The sequence below is a fragment of the Ursus americanus genome, chromosome 28, assembly GCF_024610735.1.
Source record: "Ursus americanus isolate L20-20 chromosome 28, mUrsAme1.1.p, whole genome shotgun sequence".
NCBI classification, from domain to species: domain Eukaryota; kingdom Metazoa; phylum Chordata; class Mammalia; order Carnivora; family Ursidae; genus Ursus; species Ursus americanus.
The window spans coordinates 32,015,949-32,035,668 of record NC_142154.1 but is presented as its reverse complement, the minus strand read 5'-3'; the positions used below and the strand labels follow the sequence as shown (position 1 = coordinate 32,035,668).

Genomic DNA, 19,720 nt, shown 5'->3' with positions numbered 1-19,720 from the left:
CAACAGTGCAAGAGGGTTCCTCTTTCTCTGTGTCCTTGTTGACTGTGTTGTTGATTTTAGCCATTCTGACTGGTGTGAAGTGGTATCTCGCTGTAGTTTTGCTGTGTATTTCCCTGATGATGAGAGATGTTGAGCATCTTTTCATGTGTCTGTTGGCCATCTGGACGTCTTCTTTGGAGAAATGTCTGTTCATGTCTTCTGCCCATTTTTAAATTGGATTATTTGGTTTTTGGGTGTTGAGTTTTGTAAGTTCTTTATACATCTTGGTTACTACAGAAAAGACATTTTTTTATGGTAGTACAAAGGGTAAGAAATGACAAATGAGTCTGTCTCGGCTCCTCCACTCCTCTTTCTTGAGCGATTCCCCTTCAGAAATGTGTCCTGCCTATGTGCATTTTCATATACTATGTACATTTTTTTTCTCTGTTCTTTTTCTTCTTTTTTCACACAAACAGGAGCATGGACATCCTCAGTTCAGTGTCTTTGGCATCTTGTTCTTTTTTACTTAACCGTGTTTTGGAGGCCACTCTGTCTCAGTATATATGCATCTGGCTTGTTCTTTTAAGCAGCCTCATGGTCCTCCAGTGCCTACATGTACCATCATTTAACTCTCTCCTCATTTCCCCATTTAAGGACGCATGGGTTGTGTTTCACATTTATCATTTGTTTATTTGTAAGAATTTATTTATTTATTTGACAGAGAGCAAAAGTGGGAGGGGCAGAGGGAGAAAGACAAGCAGAGTCCCCACTGAGCAGGGAGCCCAATGAGGGACTTGATCCCAGGACCCTGGGATCATGACCTGAGCCGAAGGCAGACATTTAACCGACTGAGCCACCCAGGCGCCCCTCACATTTATAATTTATAAGTCACAACTCAGATACCCAAAATGCAGTTGATTTTTCTATAACCAGACTTGGTTCATGAGCCCTTGTTTCAGGACAACTGCCAGTTCTAGGAGACCCCGATGCTCAGACACTCCGTGTTCAACATGATCGGTTCAGGGTTTATGTGAGGATTCTCCCCCTTCTTTGCATTCTAGCCTTGCCCCTGGGGGGGGGTGGGGCTCCTGGATGAGGGGTTCGCGCACAGTCTTGGTGAGGGGAGCATGGTGTCTGCTCTGTCTCACTGTCTGCTTTCCACCCTTTTCAGTAACTGCTGCCAAAAGCCCCACAAACTCTCCTTTGGGATGGCCCCTTGGGTGGGCCCCTCCGCCATGACGCCTCTCTCCCGTGGCTTGGTCATGTGGGTGGCATGTTGGACGAGGGCTTCCCCACAAAGCTGGCAGGTCCCTTCTGTCTCAGGCTCCTAGACGGATCTGGAGTTTGTATCGTACCCCACCCCAGGCCAGAGCTTTCCGGCCTAATCCCTGCTTGCTGCCTCTCACTTCCTCCCTCATCTGCCTGCTATTCAAACTCATCATTTCCTTTGGTTTGAGAAGATAATTCCAAGGCCCTAGCATCTTCTTCATATTCATAACCTATACCTCTGCTCTTTATGCCCCACACTTCGACTCCTGACAAAGCTTAGCTTTTCAGATTCTCTCCCGGTGGTGATCTTCGGGTTTTCTCTGGTGCTGTGATCAGCAAGGTCATTCCAGAAGCACTGTATGGAAAAGAAGGGATTACTAAGAGGGAGAATTGCACTAGGGGCTGGTTCCGGAAAACATTGTCCTACCAGGTTGTTTCTGGTGTCCTGCCGTTCACCACGGCTGCAGGGAGGACCCTTGAGCCCACGTCTCTGTGTACTTTTTTTTTTAAGATTTATTTATTTATTTGAGAGAGAGAGTGTGTGTGCATATGTACGCAAGTAGGAGAAGGGTCAGAGGGAGAGGGAGAGAATCCCAGTCTCCATGGCCAGTGCGAAGCCTGACACGGGGCTCGATCTCACGACCCACGGCATCATGACCTGAGCCGAAACCAGGAGTTGGGACACTCAACTGACTGAGCCACCCAGGCGCTCCTCCGTCTATTTTATAAGCACGTGAGAAGATGACTCCTACATATGATTCCTACTGCCCAGTATCTTCTTAAATGTTTTTAAAAACCTCTTCAAAGATGCATTTGGTCATACCAATGGATTTTGGAAAAAATGTTTCACTTGATGGTAATTGCAAATGACAGCTCCTTCCCTCTCTCCCGGCTTAAGGTGCCAAGTGGAAATGCCTTGTTTCCTCAATGAGGGGAGGAAGGGAGGAAGAATGTGTGTATCTGGGGGGCTTACGTGGAGGCAACACCCCCCATTTGTAACCAGGAGTCCATGATACTTAGTTTTGTATTTCCTCAGGCCTGTCTCAGGTCTGGAGATGGGCCAGCCAAATGTGCCCCAAAACATTGGCTTTGTAAGAGTTTCGTTTTGATATGTAGTAACAGTGGCAAGTGCGAATATGGCATCAAGGATTCCTTAAAATCATGTGGAGATGATTTATTGGATGCAGTAGGAGTCCGTAGGAGCTCAGACTTTCTCAGCAGCGTCTGGCATGGGGACTCCCCAGCACCCCTGATTCTGCCTGGCATCTCCAGCCTTCAATAATCTCCCATCTTCCCTACAGAAGAACTGATTTCTGCTTCCCTAGCGGTTTAGCTCAGGTACCTCAAAGGAATGCCACTTCTCTAAATGCCGTGAGAGTTAGAGTCCCTGGGATCAAGCAGGGCAGGGAGACCTCCCCCTGGAGCAGGGGGAGCTGGCCTCACTGCCAGCCTCCTTCGTGGAGGTCCAGCTTCCCCACGGTGCCCGGGCTCAGACTCCCGGGGGCTCCTCGCTGGCCCATCCCAGGGGCTGCTGCTCTGCTGGCCGCGGTGGCCCGTGTGTGGTTCATGTTAGCACAGCTGAGAGAGGCCAACCCCTCACAGAGACTTGTTTGAGCTCTGCGGCCAAACAAAAGGGAAATAAACATGCAGAGTCTAAGAAACGCAAACAGCCTGGCCCATCCTACTCAGTGCTCAGCAAAGAGGAGGCAAGCCGTCCTGTGGCCACAAGCAGCTGCCAGCCAGCCTTGCCCGCTGGCTCTCCAGCTCTGATGGACAGGCGTGGAGGCGCCCCTGACCCCTGACTTCTTCCCTCCTTTTGAGGATAAAGGCCGAGTCCCAGCCCCTGCTGGGTCCCTCTTTCCATTCCTATAACCTGTTCCTTCTCCAGGGGGTTGAGACCAGGAATGACGTCTCCCAGCAGATGAGACTTTTATTCTTACGTAGAAGGAGGTGGCCTTATCCTCAGCACCACACCAGTTTAACAGTCTTTTCATAAAAGACAATATTTTGTAGAGCAGAAATAAAACAGATGCATTAATGGGAAGGGGGGATTTTCCTTCCTTTGGTAGTTGTGGTATGAGCCATTTATTCCTTCCGTATTTCAGTTCTTCAGCACGTCCTATGTCATTGTGCCAGGTTCTCGTGGTACAGGACAAGAGGCATCCCCTGCCCCTACGGAGCCTGCAGCCTGGTAAACTAAGGCAGACGAAACAAATCATGCTGAAACTAAACAGTTACATGGGGTCCAATGGGAGGATGACAGAAAAGGAGGTGGATTTGAGGCAGTGAAGGGTTGGGGCGGGCTCGCCCCAGGAAGAGCATTACTGGGGAGGTAACGCTTCAGCTGAGTCCCGGAGGGGGAAGAGGTCGTCAGTCCAGGACGTGGCGGGGGAGAAGGCAGCCTCGAGAGCAAATAGCACGAGCAGAGCATGAGAAATGAGTGCACGGAGTGTGGTGTGGGTGGTCCGTGTGGTGCTGGGGTCAGGACAGGAGAGGCAGCGGGAGCCGTGTCGTGCAGGCTGGATGGCAAAGCCAAGGAGTGTGCATTTGAAATGAAGATGTAGGGAGAGTGGACGAGCCAGCCGACTTCAGGGGGTGGTGGGGTACGTGGGGCTGAAACAGAGCAGTGGTTTTCACAGCGTGGTCCCCAGACCACTGGCATCAGCAACGCCTGGCAGCATGTTGGAAATGGAGCTTCTCAGATCCCACCCCAGATCTCTTGGGTTAGCCTCTGCAGATGGGTGCAGTGGCCCGTTTTAACAAGACTTCCTGGTGATCCTGATGCTTCCTCAAGTTGAGAATTGCTCAAGTGGAGACTAGAGGAACAACTAGAAGGAGAATAGTCTTGTAGGGGGAAAGGTGATGAATTTGGGCTTGAATGTGTGGTTTCAGATGTCTCTGGGGATGAGTAGGCAGAGTGTGGTCCCAAGACCCACGGCATTGGCATCACCTGGGAGCTTGTTACAAATGCAGAACAGAGGTCCAGCCAGACCTCTTGAATCAGAAGCTGTATCTTGATAGGACCCTCAGGTGAGAAGCAGACTCTGTAGTCTAGAGGTCAGTTGGATATATGCGGTTAACACTCACGAGAAGGGTCTGGGCCGGCAGGAGAAGTGTGGGTGTTGTCAGTTACGGGTGACAGTTGTAATGACACATTTCCCGGGCACGTGCATAGGGTTGAGAAGAAGGAGACTAGATGTGGCGTCTGTGCTGGAGTCATCACACTGGCCGGGATGAACGTCACCAAGCTGCACAACCTCACACATAATGAGGCCCTGGATGGCAGCCAGCCTGTTGTAAGGAAGACATTTTATGTGCTTGTTGCCCTTTCCAAAATGCTATTTGCAGCCACTATCTTGAGAAACAACAATTTCCGAGACACCCACAGTAGGTCACCCACTGGAAGAACTGGGACCGGAACCTGGTGTCAGAGCCCTGACTGTCAGGTTCTTGTCACTGAGCCATCCTGTGGGGGAGGGAGGCTCTGCATTTACTTCTGTTACCAGGGCCTGAAGGGTGAGCGAGCAGAGAAGACATCACACGTGATGTTCGATAGATGTTCGTAGAATCTGCTCAGTGAAGGTTTCTCGATGGTTGTTGGAGCAAATGATGGAAAACGAAAGGACAGAACTGCTTCCAGATTAGAAAGTGCATTCCTATTGGTAACCTCAATCTGATCCTTAAAACATCATTATAAGTAGATAACGCCGGAATTATTCATGGTCTAATTTTTTAAAAAGTAACAGCTTTATTGAGATATAATTAATATGCCATAAAGCTAATCATTTACAGTGTAATTCAGTGGGGCGCCTGGGTGACTCAGTCAGTTAAGCGTCTGACTCTCAATTTCAGCTCAGGTCATGATCTCAGGGTCCTGGGATCAAGCCCTGTGTTCGGCTCCCAGCTCAGCAGGGAGTCTGCCTCTCCCTCTCTGTGTGTCCCTCCCCCTGCTCTAGTGCTCTCTCTCTCTCTTTAAAATTGATAAATCTTAAAAAAAAAGTGCATTATTCAGTGGTTTTTATTATATTCACAGGCTGTATTACGATCTCCACTGTCTAATTATAGAACATTTCCATCACCCCAAAAAGAAACTCCATACCCTTCAGCTGTCCTTCCCTATTTTTCCCTCCCCCAAGCCCTGGCAATTGCTAATCTTTCTTTTTTAATTATTATTTATTTTTTTAAAAATTTAAATTCTAGTAAGTTGACATACAGCTCAATATTGGTTTCAGGAGTCGAGGTCAGTGGTTCATCACTTACATACAACACCCACTGCGCATCACAACAAGTGTCCTCCTTAGTGCCCATCACCCATCTAGCCCATCCCCACCCACCTCTCTCCATCAAGCCTCAGTTTGTTCTCTATCATTAAGAGTCTCTCATGATTTCTCTCCCTCTCTTTTATTCCCCCCTCCATTTTGTTTCTTAAATTCCACATATAGTGAGATCATATGGTATTTGCCTTTCTCTGATTGACTTATTTCACTTTGCATAACACACTCTAGCTCCATCCACCTCATTGCAAATGGCAAGAGCTCATTCTTTTTTGATGGCTGAGTAGTATTCCATTGTATATATACCACATCTTCTTTATTCATTCATCAGTAGCTGGGCATTTGGGCTCCTTCCATAGTTTGGCTATCGTGTAACCCACTTTCTTTCTCTGTGGATTTGTCTCTTCTGGGTAGTGTGTATCAATAGGCTATGTGGCCTTTTGTGTTTGTGTTCTTTCACTTAGAATGTTTTTGAGGTTCGTCTCTATTGTAGCATATCTCAGTACTCTGTCCCTTTCATGGTTGAATAATAACCCGTTCTTTGGTTATACGATGTTTTGTTTGTCCACTCATCACTTGATGGACATGGGTTGTTTCTGTCTCCTAGCTGTCATGAAGAAAGCGGTTATGTACATTCACGTACGCGTTTTTGTGCGGACATGTGTTTTCATTTCTCTCGGGTATATGGCTAAGATTGGAATTACTGGGTCGTGTGGTAACACTACATTTACCTTTACTGAGGAACTTCCAGATTGCTTTCCAAAGGGTAAGAATGTCGAAGACATTCCCTCCTGTTCTCTGCATCTTCTCCCACACTTGCTGTTATCTCTCCTCTTTATTACAGCCCTCCTAGTGGGTGTGCTCTCATTTTATAGGTAAGAAGATGGATACTGCATTGTTCACCGAAGTTCATAGAGCTAGTAAGTGGCCAAGTTAGAACTTTTTTTTAAAGCAAATACTTATATGATGCATGCTCTGTGCTAGGCATTCTTTAAGTCTTTTGCTCTTACTATTTATTTTTTACAACAACCTGTAAGGAAGGTACTATTATCATCTTGGTCCCAAGAGTGGGGGCCCTTGGGCACAACGTTCAAGGAGACAGCACTCTGAGGTTCCACCAGCACCTGCACGACCCTTTCGTGCTGCATCCTGTGCACCTCACGGTCCTCATCCACGTCCTGGCCCCGTGTGAAGAAACTGACGCATCAAAAGATGGAGTAACTTACTCAAAGCTGCATAAGTTAGTAAGTGGCAGAGCTGGGATCCTAGCCCAGGAAACCTGGCTTCAGGGCTCAAGTCAATAACCTCTATGCTGTGCTCACGCCTAGGCCTTTGATGGCCAAACTGGGCTTTTTTTCTATTTCTTTCTCAAGACCTACGTTCCCCAAATTTGACAAGTGAGGAATGCAAAGTAAAATCCCAAAGATGGATTATGGGGAGACCTAACAGAACTAATGGAGCCTGTAGCCTCCCAGGTACCTATTGCATGTTCCCTGGAAGGGTTAACTAGCCACACAGTTTCCCTTGGCAACATCTGTGCTTATTATCCCCATGCTGCATAAATCTGCCTAGTTCGTGTCGGCCACCCTGCCAGTGTCCAGATGGACTCTGTCCTGCTGGGGAAGAGGCCATCCTGAACCGTCAGGATGATCAGCTCTGCCCGCTGTAAGAAAAACACATGGTGTCTGGGCCAAGGGGGGGATGAGTCTGCCCCTCGTTCCAGTGTCCTGACTCAAGGATGCAGAAACCCCGTCTTGCACAATCACACCCCAACCCGCTGCTCATTCTCGTTGGCCTGTTCATCAGAGGTAGTTGCTCGTTTGTTTTTGAAACATCGTCTTTCCAGCAGTGCTGCTGTTCCTGTGGGTTGTGCCTTGTTCTCTAGTTTAGGCCGAGATTCCTGGAACGCAGTGTGGATATGAAAATGTCCATTGGCACGTGTGTAGGTTACCTCCTTGGGGTGATGGGCGGCCTTTGGAAAGACGCTTACTCAAGTCATCAGCCAATAGTAGGTTCTCCCTCTGCTGCCTCCATCCCTCAAGAGCAGGATCAAGTCAGTCCTGATTCAGTGGCTCATCGCAGCGCTGCAGTGGGGCCCAGGCCAGCAGATTTCTGTTATGTCAGAAGAAAATGTTATAGCTCTTGTTCTCCATTGAAAATGATCACTCCTGGGCTGCCTGCATGGCGCAGTCGGTTAAGCGCCTGACTCTTGGTGTCGGCGCAGGTCATGATGTCAGGATCAGGAGATCGAGCCCCTCTCCAGGAGTCTGCTTGAGTTTCTCTCTCCCTCTCTCTCTGCCCCCTCCCCCACGGCTCTTACACTCTCGCTCTCTCCAATCAATCAATAAATCTTTGAAAAAGAATGATCACTTTTATGGTTGCACTCTTACCCTTTGGTTTGGAATTTCAGTTCCTCAAAGCTGCGGGACTCGGGACCAGCAGCACCTGGGAGCTTCTTGGAAATGCAGAGTCTCAGGCCCCACCCCAGACCAACTGAATCAGAATCTGCCTCTAAGGAGATCTCTAGCTGATTCCTGGGCACGTCCAGGTTTGAGATGCACTGCTCCACGTGTCCTCATTTCTGTATTATCTTCAGCTGGTGTCTCCGCCCAGCCCTTACTTTGAGGTTGGAATTCTTGGTAGGCTTTCAGATCTTAAAAAGAAAGACGCACACACATACAGAAATTCGTTCCCTCGCCCTTACATTCATTTTACCTGGCCTGCCACAAGAGAGAAAAAGGCAGATTACATCCAAGTTATATATATATTTAAGACTAACTTCTTAATTGCGTCTCTTAAAGCAGCACGCTGGATCCCCCATCATTAACAGAGTCCTAAGTGTTGCCAAGATTAATCGAGAAATGCCTCAAGGCAAAATAAACACTAGCACAGTTTAATTCAAAACCGTATCAGCTAAGAATGAAGGTGCAATTAGTGATAAAGATGTTAATAATTAGTTGTGGTTTGTTAAATTTTATATTCAGTGGTTACATAGAGTGAAGAAAGAATTTCCTCATGAGGACAGAAATTAATGTTTCACCTTGATTGCTGTTTTAATGTGCTTATTTTTAATGGGGCTATCCTGTAGAAACCCTTGGGCACGTTTCCAATTTTACATAAATGTAGAATTAATTATTATGGAAGCATATAATTTTAGAGCTGGAATGACCTTCATGGTCATTAGATCCAGCTCAGACATTTTACAAAGAAGTAAGAAATGATTTCTTCAGGTCCTTGCACAGAGTATCGGAACCTTGCTCTCCAACTCGGACCAGTGACAGTGAAACCCTTTTCACATCCCTGCAGACAGAAATGCTTCCTCTTGCCTCAGAATTACCAAATTATCCTGTGTAGTTGCTTGCAAGGCCCTTACCCCACCTTGCGTGATGTTCTGGTTGCTTTCTGTTGTGAGGCTGGGGATTTGGGAACCATATCTGACTCACTTTTATATTCTTGACCATTCGTAGCTCTGAGTTTTGTAAACAGTAGTCGCATAATAAATTTACATCCAATGTGGTGTGCTGGAGCTGTTCTCTCCCATTCACTAGAGCTGATTATGTCTTCATGATGGTGGCTTGTGGTCGGCCGTGGCCGAAGCGTTTATACCCTGCATGTAGATAAATGTCACAAACCAGGGCTCCCCCCCCCCAGAAAACCAGTCATTAAACATTTACCAGCACACAACTCTTTATGTGATTTTTCTAAGGTCTCACAAGGCAACAGGTCTTAAAATCTAAAGATTCTACCAACGTGAAGATGCTGGTTCACCCAGCGTTCCGTGTGGGCTGCCTCAAGAGTGATGGATAGCCAACTGTTTGACCTCTTTTAATTTCTTCAGGGATTAAGTTTGACCCAGTGCAGGTCAGGCCTCAGGGCAGCATTAGGGTGTGGTTGCTTAGCTAAATTCCACTTACCTGGAAAAGCTATTTGGGCATGAACGGTAATGGAAACCGGTCTGAAATATCAGGCACAGTTGAGTGAGAAAAAAACCCCACAGATTATTTTCAGAGAAAACAAATGAACAGGAAGTTACTGTAGCCGAAATTACAATTATGTCCTTATACTTCTCAAAAAACCTCAGTGGCTCCCTACAGCCTACGAACTGGCCCAAAGGCCCTGCCGTCAATCACATACTGACCACAGTTTATGGTTCCAACCTCATTTTCCACCACTCACATGGCCCACCTTCATTCGACTTTCCAGCCTCCGTGGAGCCTCTCTGTGCCAGCTTCCATTACGTCCCCTTCTCCTGGAATGCCCTCCCTCTACCTCCCTGTTCCACCGTAGGCTCTCTTCCAGAGTTTCCATCCCTGTCCAGTCCCCTCCACCATGGACCACAGCTTCCGGATTAATATGGAACTTCTATGACTCCGTTCATCTAATCTTTTGTGTCTTTCTTTAGGAGCAGGACCCGTGGTCCCATCGGCCCTGGCAAGTATGGCTACGGTAAGGCCCCGTACATCTTACCACTGCAGACGGACTCCGCACACTCGCCGCAGAGGCTTCGGAGGCAGAGGCCCTCGTCCGGACATTCCAGGTCGCAGGGGCCATCCGGTCCTAACCACAGCTACAGCCTGCCGGCCCACCGGGCCCCCCAGCATGGGCCTTTGTACCAGAGTGACAGTGGCCCTCGTTCTGGACTGCAGACCTCCGAAGCCTCCATCTACCAGCTGCCTTTGACCCATGACCAAAGCTTTCCTGCAGCTTCCAGTCTCTTCCACAGCCCGGAAACCAGCAGCAACCATGGCATGGGGGCCCCCAGGGCAGCTCAGAGCTTCTCACAGCCCGCCCGGTCTGCAGCCATCTCCTGCATTGGGGCCTATCGGCAGTACAAGCTGTGCAACACCAACGTGAGTACACACTGCCCCACGCAGGGCCGGGACGGCTGCCCCTCCTCCTCTTTCTCCTTTGCCAGTGAACACGTGAAGACAGCAAGGGCCCGGTCCTTTAGGCCATGTTAACGCACCTGTATATCTTCTCACCCTCACGCTTCTCTCCATGAGCTCTCCATGGATGCTTCTCCTTTTCCTAAGGTTGTGACTTCAGTAACTTAGGAATAACTTCTTGACGGTTGCTGTTGCCGCGTATCACACAACCTCCACGTTCTCAGGGACTTTATATCAACAATATTTATTCTTTGTGCACTGGTCGGTGGGTCAAGGGCAGTTTGGCTAGTTTGGGGCTGTCGGTGGTGCCCAAGACTTGGCAGTTGGGGGAGGTTTGACCAGCATCTGTATGTTCCACTCAGTGTCCTGCCATTCCAGGCGTGAGCACTTTGGATAGTGTATGATGAAGTCTGAGAGTGAATGACTTGCTGAAGATTCCATAGCTAATCAGTAGCAAAGCAAATTATAAATGGGAACTACCCAGGATGACCAAATGTGGTTTTTAAAAAAATATATCAGTTTAAAGACTATATGTAAAGGAGAAAGGAGTAAGAGGATGTTCAAAGGTTAAATTTCCAAGTTGCTATATTTTTCATTAATAATTTAATCTGCCTTAATACTCCGTTACTGGGCAACAGGACAGCTGTTACATATTAGCTTCAATTTCCTCATTAAAAATATATTTCCTGCTATAGAATCCATAGAAATGACTTAATTTGTGATTTTAATAATTCCTCTGAATGCCTGGATTGCTTTTGAGCCTGTTCTTCCACTGACAGTCTTCAGGAATTATTAATTTCTGTAAAGCAGTAATTTTTCTAAAGCCATTACAAATCAGTCAGCCATTAAGTCTTAATTAAGCATCACTGCTTGTCTTGTAACGGACCAGGTGCCATGGAAGATGAAAGAAAAGTCGTATTATCTGTCTTGTAGAGTCGTTAGGAGGATCAAATGAGGTGATGTTAAGACAAGGTTTTATAAAACGAAAAGAAATACTTGTGCCCGTGATCATACATGGTCCCTATTCTTGAATATCATCACTATCCTTTAAAGGATCCTTAAGATTCAGGGGCGCCAGGGGTGGGGGTGGGGCTCAGTCAGTTAAGCGTCCAACTCTTGATTTTGGCTCAGGTCGTGATCTCAGGGTCATGATCTCAGGGTCCTGAGATCAAGCGCCGTTGGCTCCATGACGGGCTCCGCACTGGGTGTGGAGTCTGCGTAAGATTCTCTCTCTCCCTCTGCCCACCCCCTCACACACTCTCTCTCTCTTAAAAAAATTAAAATTAAAATCTTTAAAAGAATAAATAAAATGAAATGAATTCATCTCTAATGTAGAACACATTCTCCCATTGACTAGTATGTTTCTTATTTTTGAAGACCACATAATCATGAAGAAAAAGAAAAAGAGTGAGGGCATTTGGCACATATGTGGACCCGATATCTACTTAGTATTTCTGTCACTTCACCTACATTTTTCAAGGATGCACATTTTGCTAGGCCTGTACTGCTGACAGCAGGGCCACCTCTCTCCATGTAGACATTGTGGCTTCTCTGGGTGCTGGGATGACTCCACTACTATAGACATTGAATCACAAGGCACCTTAGAAAATTCCTATGAATTTATGATGGCTGCCATCATTTGGCAGTGGGCAAATTAACACCTCAAATCCAGGACAGAGAGGTGAAAGCTGACAAAGAATTATATAGCTTTAGTTCCTTTTTCTTGGCTGTAACATTTCACAGTGTCCTCCCCAGTGCACCCCATCATCCCAAGTCCCATCCTACTTACCCTTATTGAGAGATGCCATTCCTTAGAGGTCCCATGACTGCCTGTCTTCTTTTTATAAGCCCGTGGCTTCTGGGCACTTGGGCCATCCCCTAACCTCCATTTAAACTCCTACCATTAGGGTCCCTAAGACCTCTCCTAGGTTTGATGATTTCCTGGGAAGACTCATAGCTATGATTTATTACAATAAAAGCAAAATCAGTGAAGAGAAAGGTACATGGGGCAAAGTCTAGAGGAAAGCAGGCACACGCTTCCAGGAGTCTTCTCCCAGTGGAGTCACACAGGATGTACTTAATTCCCCCAGCCATGAGTTGTGACAACACATGTGATGTGTTGGCTATGAGGGAAGCTCATTAGAGACGCGGTGCCCAAGATTTTTATTGGGGGCTGGTCACATAGGCACCCTCTGCCTGCCTCATACCAAAATTCCAGACACCTAGGAGGAAAGCAGGGGTTGAACATAAACTATATTGTTAATACAAATAGTTTGGGCATAGTGAGTCACTCTTGTCACTCAGGGAGTGATGGAAGCCCTTTTGAAATCCAAGTTCCCAGATGCCAGCCAAGGCCCAATCTTTCAAGCAGGCCTTTCTGAAGAGAGCTGTTTCAGTCCTGCTGTGTGGACTCTGACTTGCACACTTCCTGTGCGGACCTGTGTGCTCTGACACCTTAGCGTGGATGACCTCAGGTGGACATTTATGTACCCCTCCCCCAGTGGGCAACATGAAGAGATAACATGAATCACCAAATTGTATAAATCTTCCTACTCCAAGAGGAAAGAGGTGAAGGGAAGTATTGTGAAAAATCGTACTAGTCAACTAGGGAGTACAAATTATCACTTTTGTCCTCTCCAAAGATTAAAAAGGAATACATGCATTTAGAGATCTCTCCCAGTTTCTATCTGGGAGAAGAGAAAGAAGGGAAGGTAGGCCAGGGTGGGTTGGAAAGATCCCCTGATTTCAGAACTCCATCCTTTAAACTAAATGCCCAGTAGATCCCACACAAGTTCTCGATGGAATACCCCTCTTTCTAAGACTGCCCCCACAGGAGAGGTCTTAGTTGTGAGATGTATGGTAATGCATATGAGGGGTGGTGTGAATTAGGGGAAATGGTCTGGCAGGCTTCCAGATCTGGGAACACTATCTCATCACTGCTCACAGTCCCTCCTGCAACACCCTTGTGGTCCAGGGGTAGAGATGGTGCCCAGTGCCGCAGCCTGGACATCATTGCCCTTGGTGCTGGAGCACTTGGGGATGGGGAAGATCTCTGGGAGCATAGAGCAGGAAGCCAGTGGGTTGGGGAAGACTCCACTGAAGAGGGAACAGTTGAGCTGGGCTTCTAAGGATGGCCAAAAGAGAAAAGGGCATTTGGAGGCAAAAGAAACAGCTTAGTCAAAGACCAGGAGGCAGGATTGTGCCAGAGTCTCAGGGCGCCCCGACACCTGCCAGATCGTAGGGCCCCTCCTTCCTTTCCCTCTGGCCTCCTCCTATCCACTTTAAATCATCGCAGTTCTAGTGGGCATTTTGTTTAACATCTCACAATACAGAGATTTCACATAGGCCTTGCTTGACCTCCATACATGAGATAGATGCGTGAGAGCCTTTGAGAAACACAGTGCAGAGTCGGAAAGCCATCTACTCAGCTGGTTTAATTGGAGGTTAGTCTGGAGGGCGTCTGAAATAGTGGGCTCGGGGAGTGGCTGTGCGGGATGCGAGCCCCGGTTTCCTCGGGCGAGGCACTAACCCCCTGGGAGCATCTGGGAAGCGGGGGTAATAACAACACCTGTTCCACAGGGTTGATGGTGCACACCAGGAGCTGACACATTCGGAAATGTGGCGTTTTGATCTGGAGAAGCAAATGTGGCTTCTGTGCCTCTCAGGAGCTTGGAGCAGGGCAAAGTCTGTCCATGTCACTGTCCAAATGCTCAGTCACGAAATTGTGGTTGAGGTGGTCAGACTTCCTCAGAGTCTCCTTTTGTCCCCTGGATTAGGCGGGGTTCAGAGTCCTTTCCCTTTGCCCAGCAATAAAACACGATTGCCGGGGCACCTGGGTGGCTCAGTTGGTTAAGCATCTGCTCTCAGCTTGGGTGACGATCCCAGGATCGTGAGATCGAGCCCCTGTCGGGCTCCCAGCTCCTTGGGGAGTCTGCTCCTCCCTCTCCCTCCGCTGCTCCCCCTGTTTGTGCGCTCTCTCTCTCTCATTCTTTCTGTCAAATACATAAAGAAAATCTAAAAAAAAACCCAAAACAAAACACGATTGCTGAGAGCCCCAACATGTCAAGTGTGATGTAGCTTCCGTGCAGTCACCCTTGGGTCAGGTGTAAAGTGATGAGAAAGTGAAACTAGAGATAAGTTCCTGCCAGTGAATGCTTAACACCCTCAAATGTGCATGTTTAATGTGAAGCCCTACCTTGTGATGTCATCTGGGAATTTTAAACATCTAGTGTGTCTTTAGGATTGTTTGGCTCCTATTAAGTTGTCCTCTATGAAATACTAGAAAATAAATATTTAATAAATGCAGTCCTAATGATCTCTCCCTGTAGACTTTAAAGATAAGGAAGGGGTTTTTTTTGTTCTATTTTTTGTTGTTGTTGTTGCTTGCATTGTATGTGAGAAAGTTAAGGTGACAAGCCCCAGTTAGAAATAGAGAGTCTTAGGGTCTTTTAGAGCAGACACCAATCTTCGACATCTACTGGTATAACACGCCAGGCCACTCGCTAGTGTGGGGTCTTACTTGGAGTCCATAAACAGCATTGACATTGGCGGTGGGGTCAGGTGGTAGGCTGTGGGTCAGGAACACTGAGATGAATGCAAGCTCCGCCTCTCAGTGGCTCACAGGCCAGTGGGAGAGACTCATAATCAGGTCATGACAAGTAGAGAGCACAGTCACCCCTGCACGGGCTGGGAGGCACTTTGAAATCCCCCTGCAGTGGAAATGAGCTTGGCTTGGCTTCCTGGAGAAGTGCAGGAGGGTTTTCTAGGGAGGGCAAGTGACAGGGGTTCCCAGAGGGGCTGAGGAGCAAGAAGGGGACTCTTGGGGGACTTCTCGGTAGAAACAGATGTGTTTCCTGTGATTGGTGGCTTCCCCTGTGAGTGTGTCCTCCAGAGCAAAGGGGCAGCATGGGGAGGTCTCTGTGGTTTATCCACACCCCTGCGCTTTCTCAGCTGTGGCTAAAAATAATGAGCGCTCAAGGAATCAAGTAAATAGATTTCTTCTTCATGGAAGTTCATGGACAGCCAGGAGTTGGAAGCCAAAGAACTTGAGTCTTTATAAGGGTGCCACGGGGAAAGAGAAAACCAAATCTCAGTCCCTCTAGTGCCTGAGGGGATGCTGTTAAAATCATTCTACTAGCCGTTTCTGGGGTTTTGTATTATTATTTGCTAAATGCATTAACAAACAAGACTGTTTATGCCGTTTGTTTGTCGGGAGGCTGAGGTGTCTCTCTCCCCACCTTCTTCTCTTAAGCACTCAGAATTCAGGCTTTCTCCCTCAGGGACACGGACACTCTGGCTCCTTCTGGAGAAAGGAGGCTGGAGTGAGTCAGCTGGTGCAGGGTGGGGACGGGGTTATGACTTTAAAGGGCTTCACTGCCAAAGGAGACGTGATCCTGAGTTTAGACAGAGTGCACTTAACGTTGTGGGGAAAAACCCTTGGGGCTAAAAGCAGCTTTTAGCATACACCAATGCGATGAGTTCTGGTATCAGTGACTCTCTGGTTAATTTCCCTGGAGTGGGACTGCCTTCAGACAATGGATTTGTCCGTGTGGAGTTGTTTCTGTCTCCAAGTAAGTGCAAATGAAGGGAAGATGTTGGACAAATCCCAAATATAGCTAAGCTCTCTTGAGACAGGATCTACTTCTATCCCATTTCTAGTCTCCTATTGAATGAAAGAGGAGCTGACAGACAACCTCCTGACTGTACTTTAAGGAGGAACTTAATAAATAAATGGGCCAGGTCAAGAATTCAGAACAATTCTGTAAGATGTGAAACTTGCCAGGAACGATGGGGTCATTTACGGGATGGACAGGCCATCTAACTGGAGGCTCAATGTAAATTTCTCCTTATCATGAGGTTATCACCAGCCTCTTCATCTGGGAAATATATGTGGTGTCAGCGCTTTTTTGTATCAATTTCTGCTTTCCATCTCCTCAGACCACTTGGGATTTCCCATAGAAAGTTCTCTTACTGACTTATTCTATCAGTGACCTTTCATAAATACATATGAAATACTTATATGAATATATGCGAACATATAAATAGTAAAGATATTTTTTGTATGTACAATATTTACATGTTTCATATAAACATATTTCATATATTTTCATATTTCTTCTATTTGAGTAACATGCATATATATAAGCCTTAGAAGTTGAGCTACCTGTATTAAATATCTTAAGCTATTTCACAGTATTCACGAGTTATCATTGTTTTACAGTTTCTAGATTGAAATCTACTTTGTTAGATAGCCTGGGACTCCTGCAGTTACCAAATAGAAGCCTTTGCTCATCTGATTTTAGGATCATGGTAAACTCCTTGAAGATATACATGTGAGTCAAACAGACACACATACACATATATATGAGTTGTTCCCAATTGTCACTTCTAATAAGTATAAAGAGTAGTGCAAATAGTAAGAAACGTCACAGTGGCAGAGAGAGCTGTATCCCAGCCCCTCTTCCTGGATATAATTGCAGTCATTTTTAATTTTTAGTTCCTAGGGTCATTCTCCCCATTAACTCTAATAGCATACTAATACCTCTGCTTCTTGATACATCAACTTCAAATTTTCTCTGTTAGCTCCTCACTCCAAAAGATGAAAAATGACCCCTCTTTCCTCCCACACTGCCGATCCCTCTTAGCCATGTTTTTATTTTCTGTTATATTTTTAATTAGATATAGTATGTAAACAATTTCTATTTTCTTGATTTATCCACATTAGGGAGGATCTGTTAACTCCTTGTTTTGCAAGATTAGAAATTTAGCGCCCGGTTTGCCAACTTCTTCTCATTGCATTACATGTTTCCACTGATGTATTTTTCTCCCCAGGGCCTGTAAAATCCCCGCAAGAGACTATTAACGAGGGCTTCTTCTCTGTCTCCTTGATAGTCACAACACCTGATGCACAGTAGTAGGGGTACAGTGAATATTTGGAATTTCTTCCCCTGTCCTAGCAGATGGCAGAGGGTCAAGAGGCCACTCTTACTAACATGATCTCCAGGGTAGCAATTAGAGGGGAGTAGAAGTCTTAAATGTTTTAAAAAGTTTACATTTGGCCGTATGCTTTCTGATTAGTTAGGAGAAAGATGTTCTTGTTTAGATCCTCTTATAAGCATAGAAATATATAAATCTAAGGAGGGAGAAATAAATAAGCAATCCTGGGATAGGCCTAGATTTGTATGAACATTTATCCAGAGTACTTAAAAATATGTGGTTTTTCTGGGTGAACAGATAGGCTTAGTCATCTTAATATCCATTGGGTCTTTGATGGATGTACTGAATGAGAGAAACACCTTTCTCTAGGAGAACATTATGAACTTGGATGGGGCAAAAAAGGTGTTTGAGGACTAAGAAAACCTCAGGATTCTGGAGGGGTTTTTTGTTGTTGTTGTTTTAAATCCAAAACCTTGACCCAACTCTTACTGACTGTCCAGAGAACGCTAGGAGTGGTAGCAGGTGGCAAGAGTTTTTGCGAGGTTGAATTTGTTCCAAGTGACTTGAGAAAGCAGATATGAAACATATTTGAAAAATGTGCTGGATAATTTCTAAGCAATTTTGATCCATGGTTGTATTATCCTGCAGCTGGAAACCCAAACCCCTTTTTCCAGCTGGGAAAGAGAGAGGAGGACATTGCTCAGAACACCTACCTGTCAGTCACTGGAAGCTTCTGGAACTGCTGGGGTTATCTTTGATGTCCACTTAGATTCCAGCTCAGCTAGCATTTACTGAGCATTATTACGAGCTAGAAATTTTAATGTATTACTAAGCCGGTCTTCACAAAAAGTCCCTGCGAGTGCCGCGGAGCTTGCTACCAACATGCAATAATTTCGGTTTAGAGAAGTGAAGTGCTTTGCCCAGGGACACACAGCCACTTTCCCCTAGCAGTTCAGGGATGTTAAATACATCATATGTTGTAGGCTGGTCTCTGGTCTTTTGATTGAATCCAGAGCAATGCAAAGGATAAAAATAATGCCTGTCGGACCCAGGCAGACTTCAAGGTCATGTTCCTTGGTGCCACCTTCATTGGGTATGATGCCCTTCCCTTGACTGAAGAACTGAAAGTAATTAATTACCAAGAGATAAGTATGCAATCACCAAGAATGGCCTCTTGAGCAATGAAGTTAGGTGCAGGCACTTGTCATCTCACATTAACCGGGGTCTCTAGGAACATAGCCCGAGTTTCCATAATACTCTTTGTAACTCATAGCAACCCTGGGCAATTGTCTAGATGGAACATTGGATAGGGTCTGAAGTGCTTTATAAAGATTCAGCTCATTATATTAAAGTACATCTTTATTCCTTTTCCCATAAGAGACCAGTGGAAACATTCCTCCCTCTTTTGGGTGGAAGGAAGTCATTTGAAGGGAGGTTATCTCCCAGAGGCATTACATGGAGATGAAGCTCCGGGCTTTGCTAGCCCCATCCTGCATGAGCCTGATCTCTATCTACATGGCTCTTTCCCTGTCCCACTTTTCTGGCCTGAAGATTATAAGAATCTGTGTCCATGGAAAGGATTAGTGTCTGCAGGAAATCTGCCCAAAGCCAACTCACAGTGTAAACTAGAGACAGCTACTGATAAGGTGAGGCTGAGTCAGTCTATGGCATCAGGAAACAGCCCACTTAAAATGTAACAAATGTAAAATGATCTGTAACCTGGAAGTTTTAACTTCAGAGAGTCTGTTAAAATGAGAGGAGATCGTATACTGATAATAGTATGACAAGTACAAACAGATGTAACCCACAAAAGACATGAAGCCGCGTTTCCCTAGCCTGCTTGGTTTTCGTCCTCAATCTGCAACTGCCTGATCTTTACAGCCAAGGTCACTTCACCAGGCCTCGTAGGCTGAATCCGACCTCGGCCGCTAGGACTTCTCGGGCAAGGCGTCAAAGCCCCCTTGTCATAAAGCCCCCCTGCCTCAGGAGAGAACTGGGCCAGGCTCAGATATAAAGAACTTGTTGGTGACCTGGGACAGGATGCCCTGAATGATCCCTCACAGGTGACTGGTTGGCTTGGCGGATGCATATGGATGGAGTAAGAGCATTAGTGGGGCATCAGAACATACCCTAAGATTATAAACTACAAGCACGTGTAAAGCTGGCGAAGGGCCAAAGTGTTTGGAAGGACTTAGTAATGATACATGTTTATTACATAAAAACTACATATTTATTGCAGAAAAATTAGACAATGCAATACACAAAAAAGCTTTCTTTTCTTGTGAAAAGAAAAAAATCTATAACCCACCTTCCAGAGATAATGCCTTTAACCTCTCTTTCTCTGTGTGCACACGCACACACACACACGCACACACA

The 19,720-nt window shown here is 46.3% G+C and overlaps 1 protein-coding gene across 1 annotated transcript in view; it reads left to right on the top strand.

Moving 5' to 3' along the window:
- Positions 1-19,720, top strand: part of THSD4 (thrombospondin type 1 domain containing 4) — a 546,279-nt gene that overhangs the window by 98,092 nt on the left and 428,467 nt on the right. Inside the window, exon 5 of the mRNA XM_087856815.1 lies at positions 9,925-10,372. Coding sequence (XP_087712941.1) covers positions 9,925-10,372 — 448 coding nt within the window. The remainder of the gene's footprint in view (positions 1-9,924; positions 10,373-19,720) is intronic.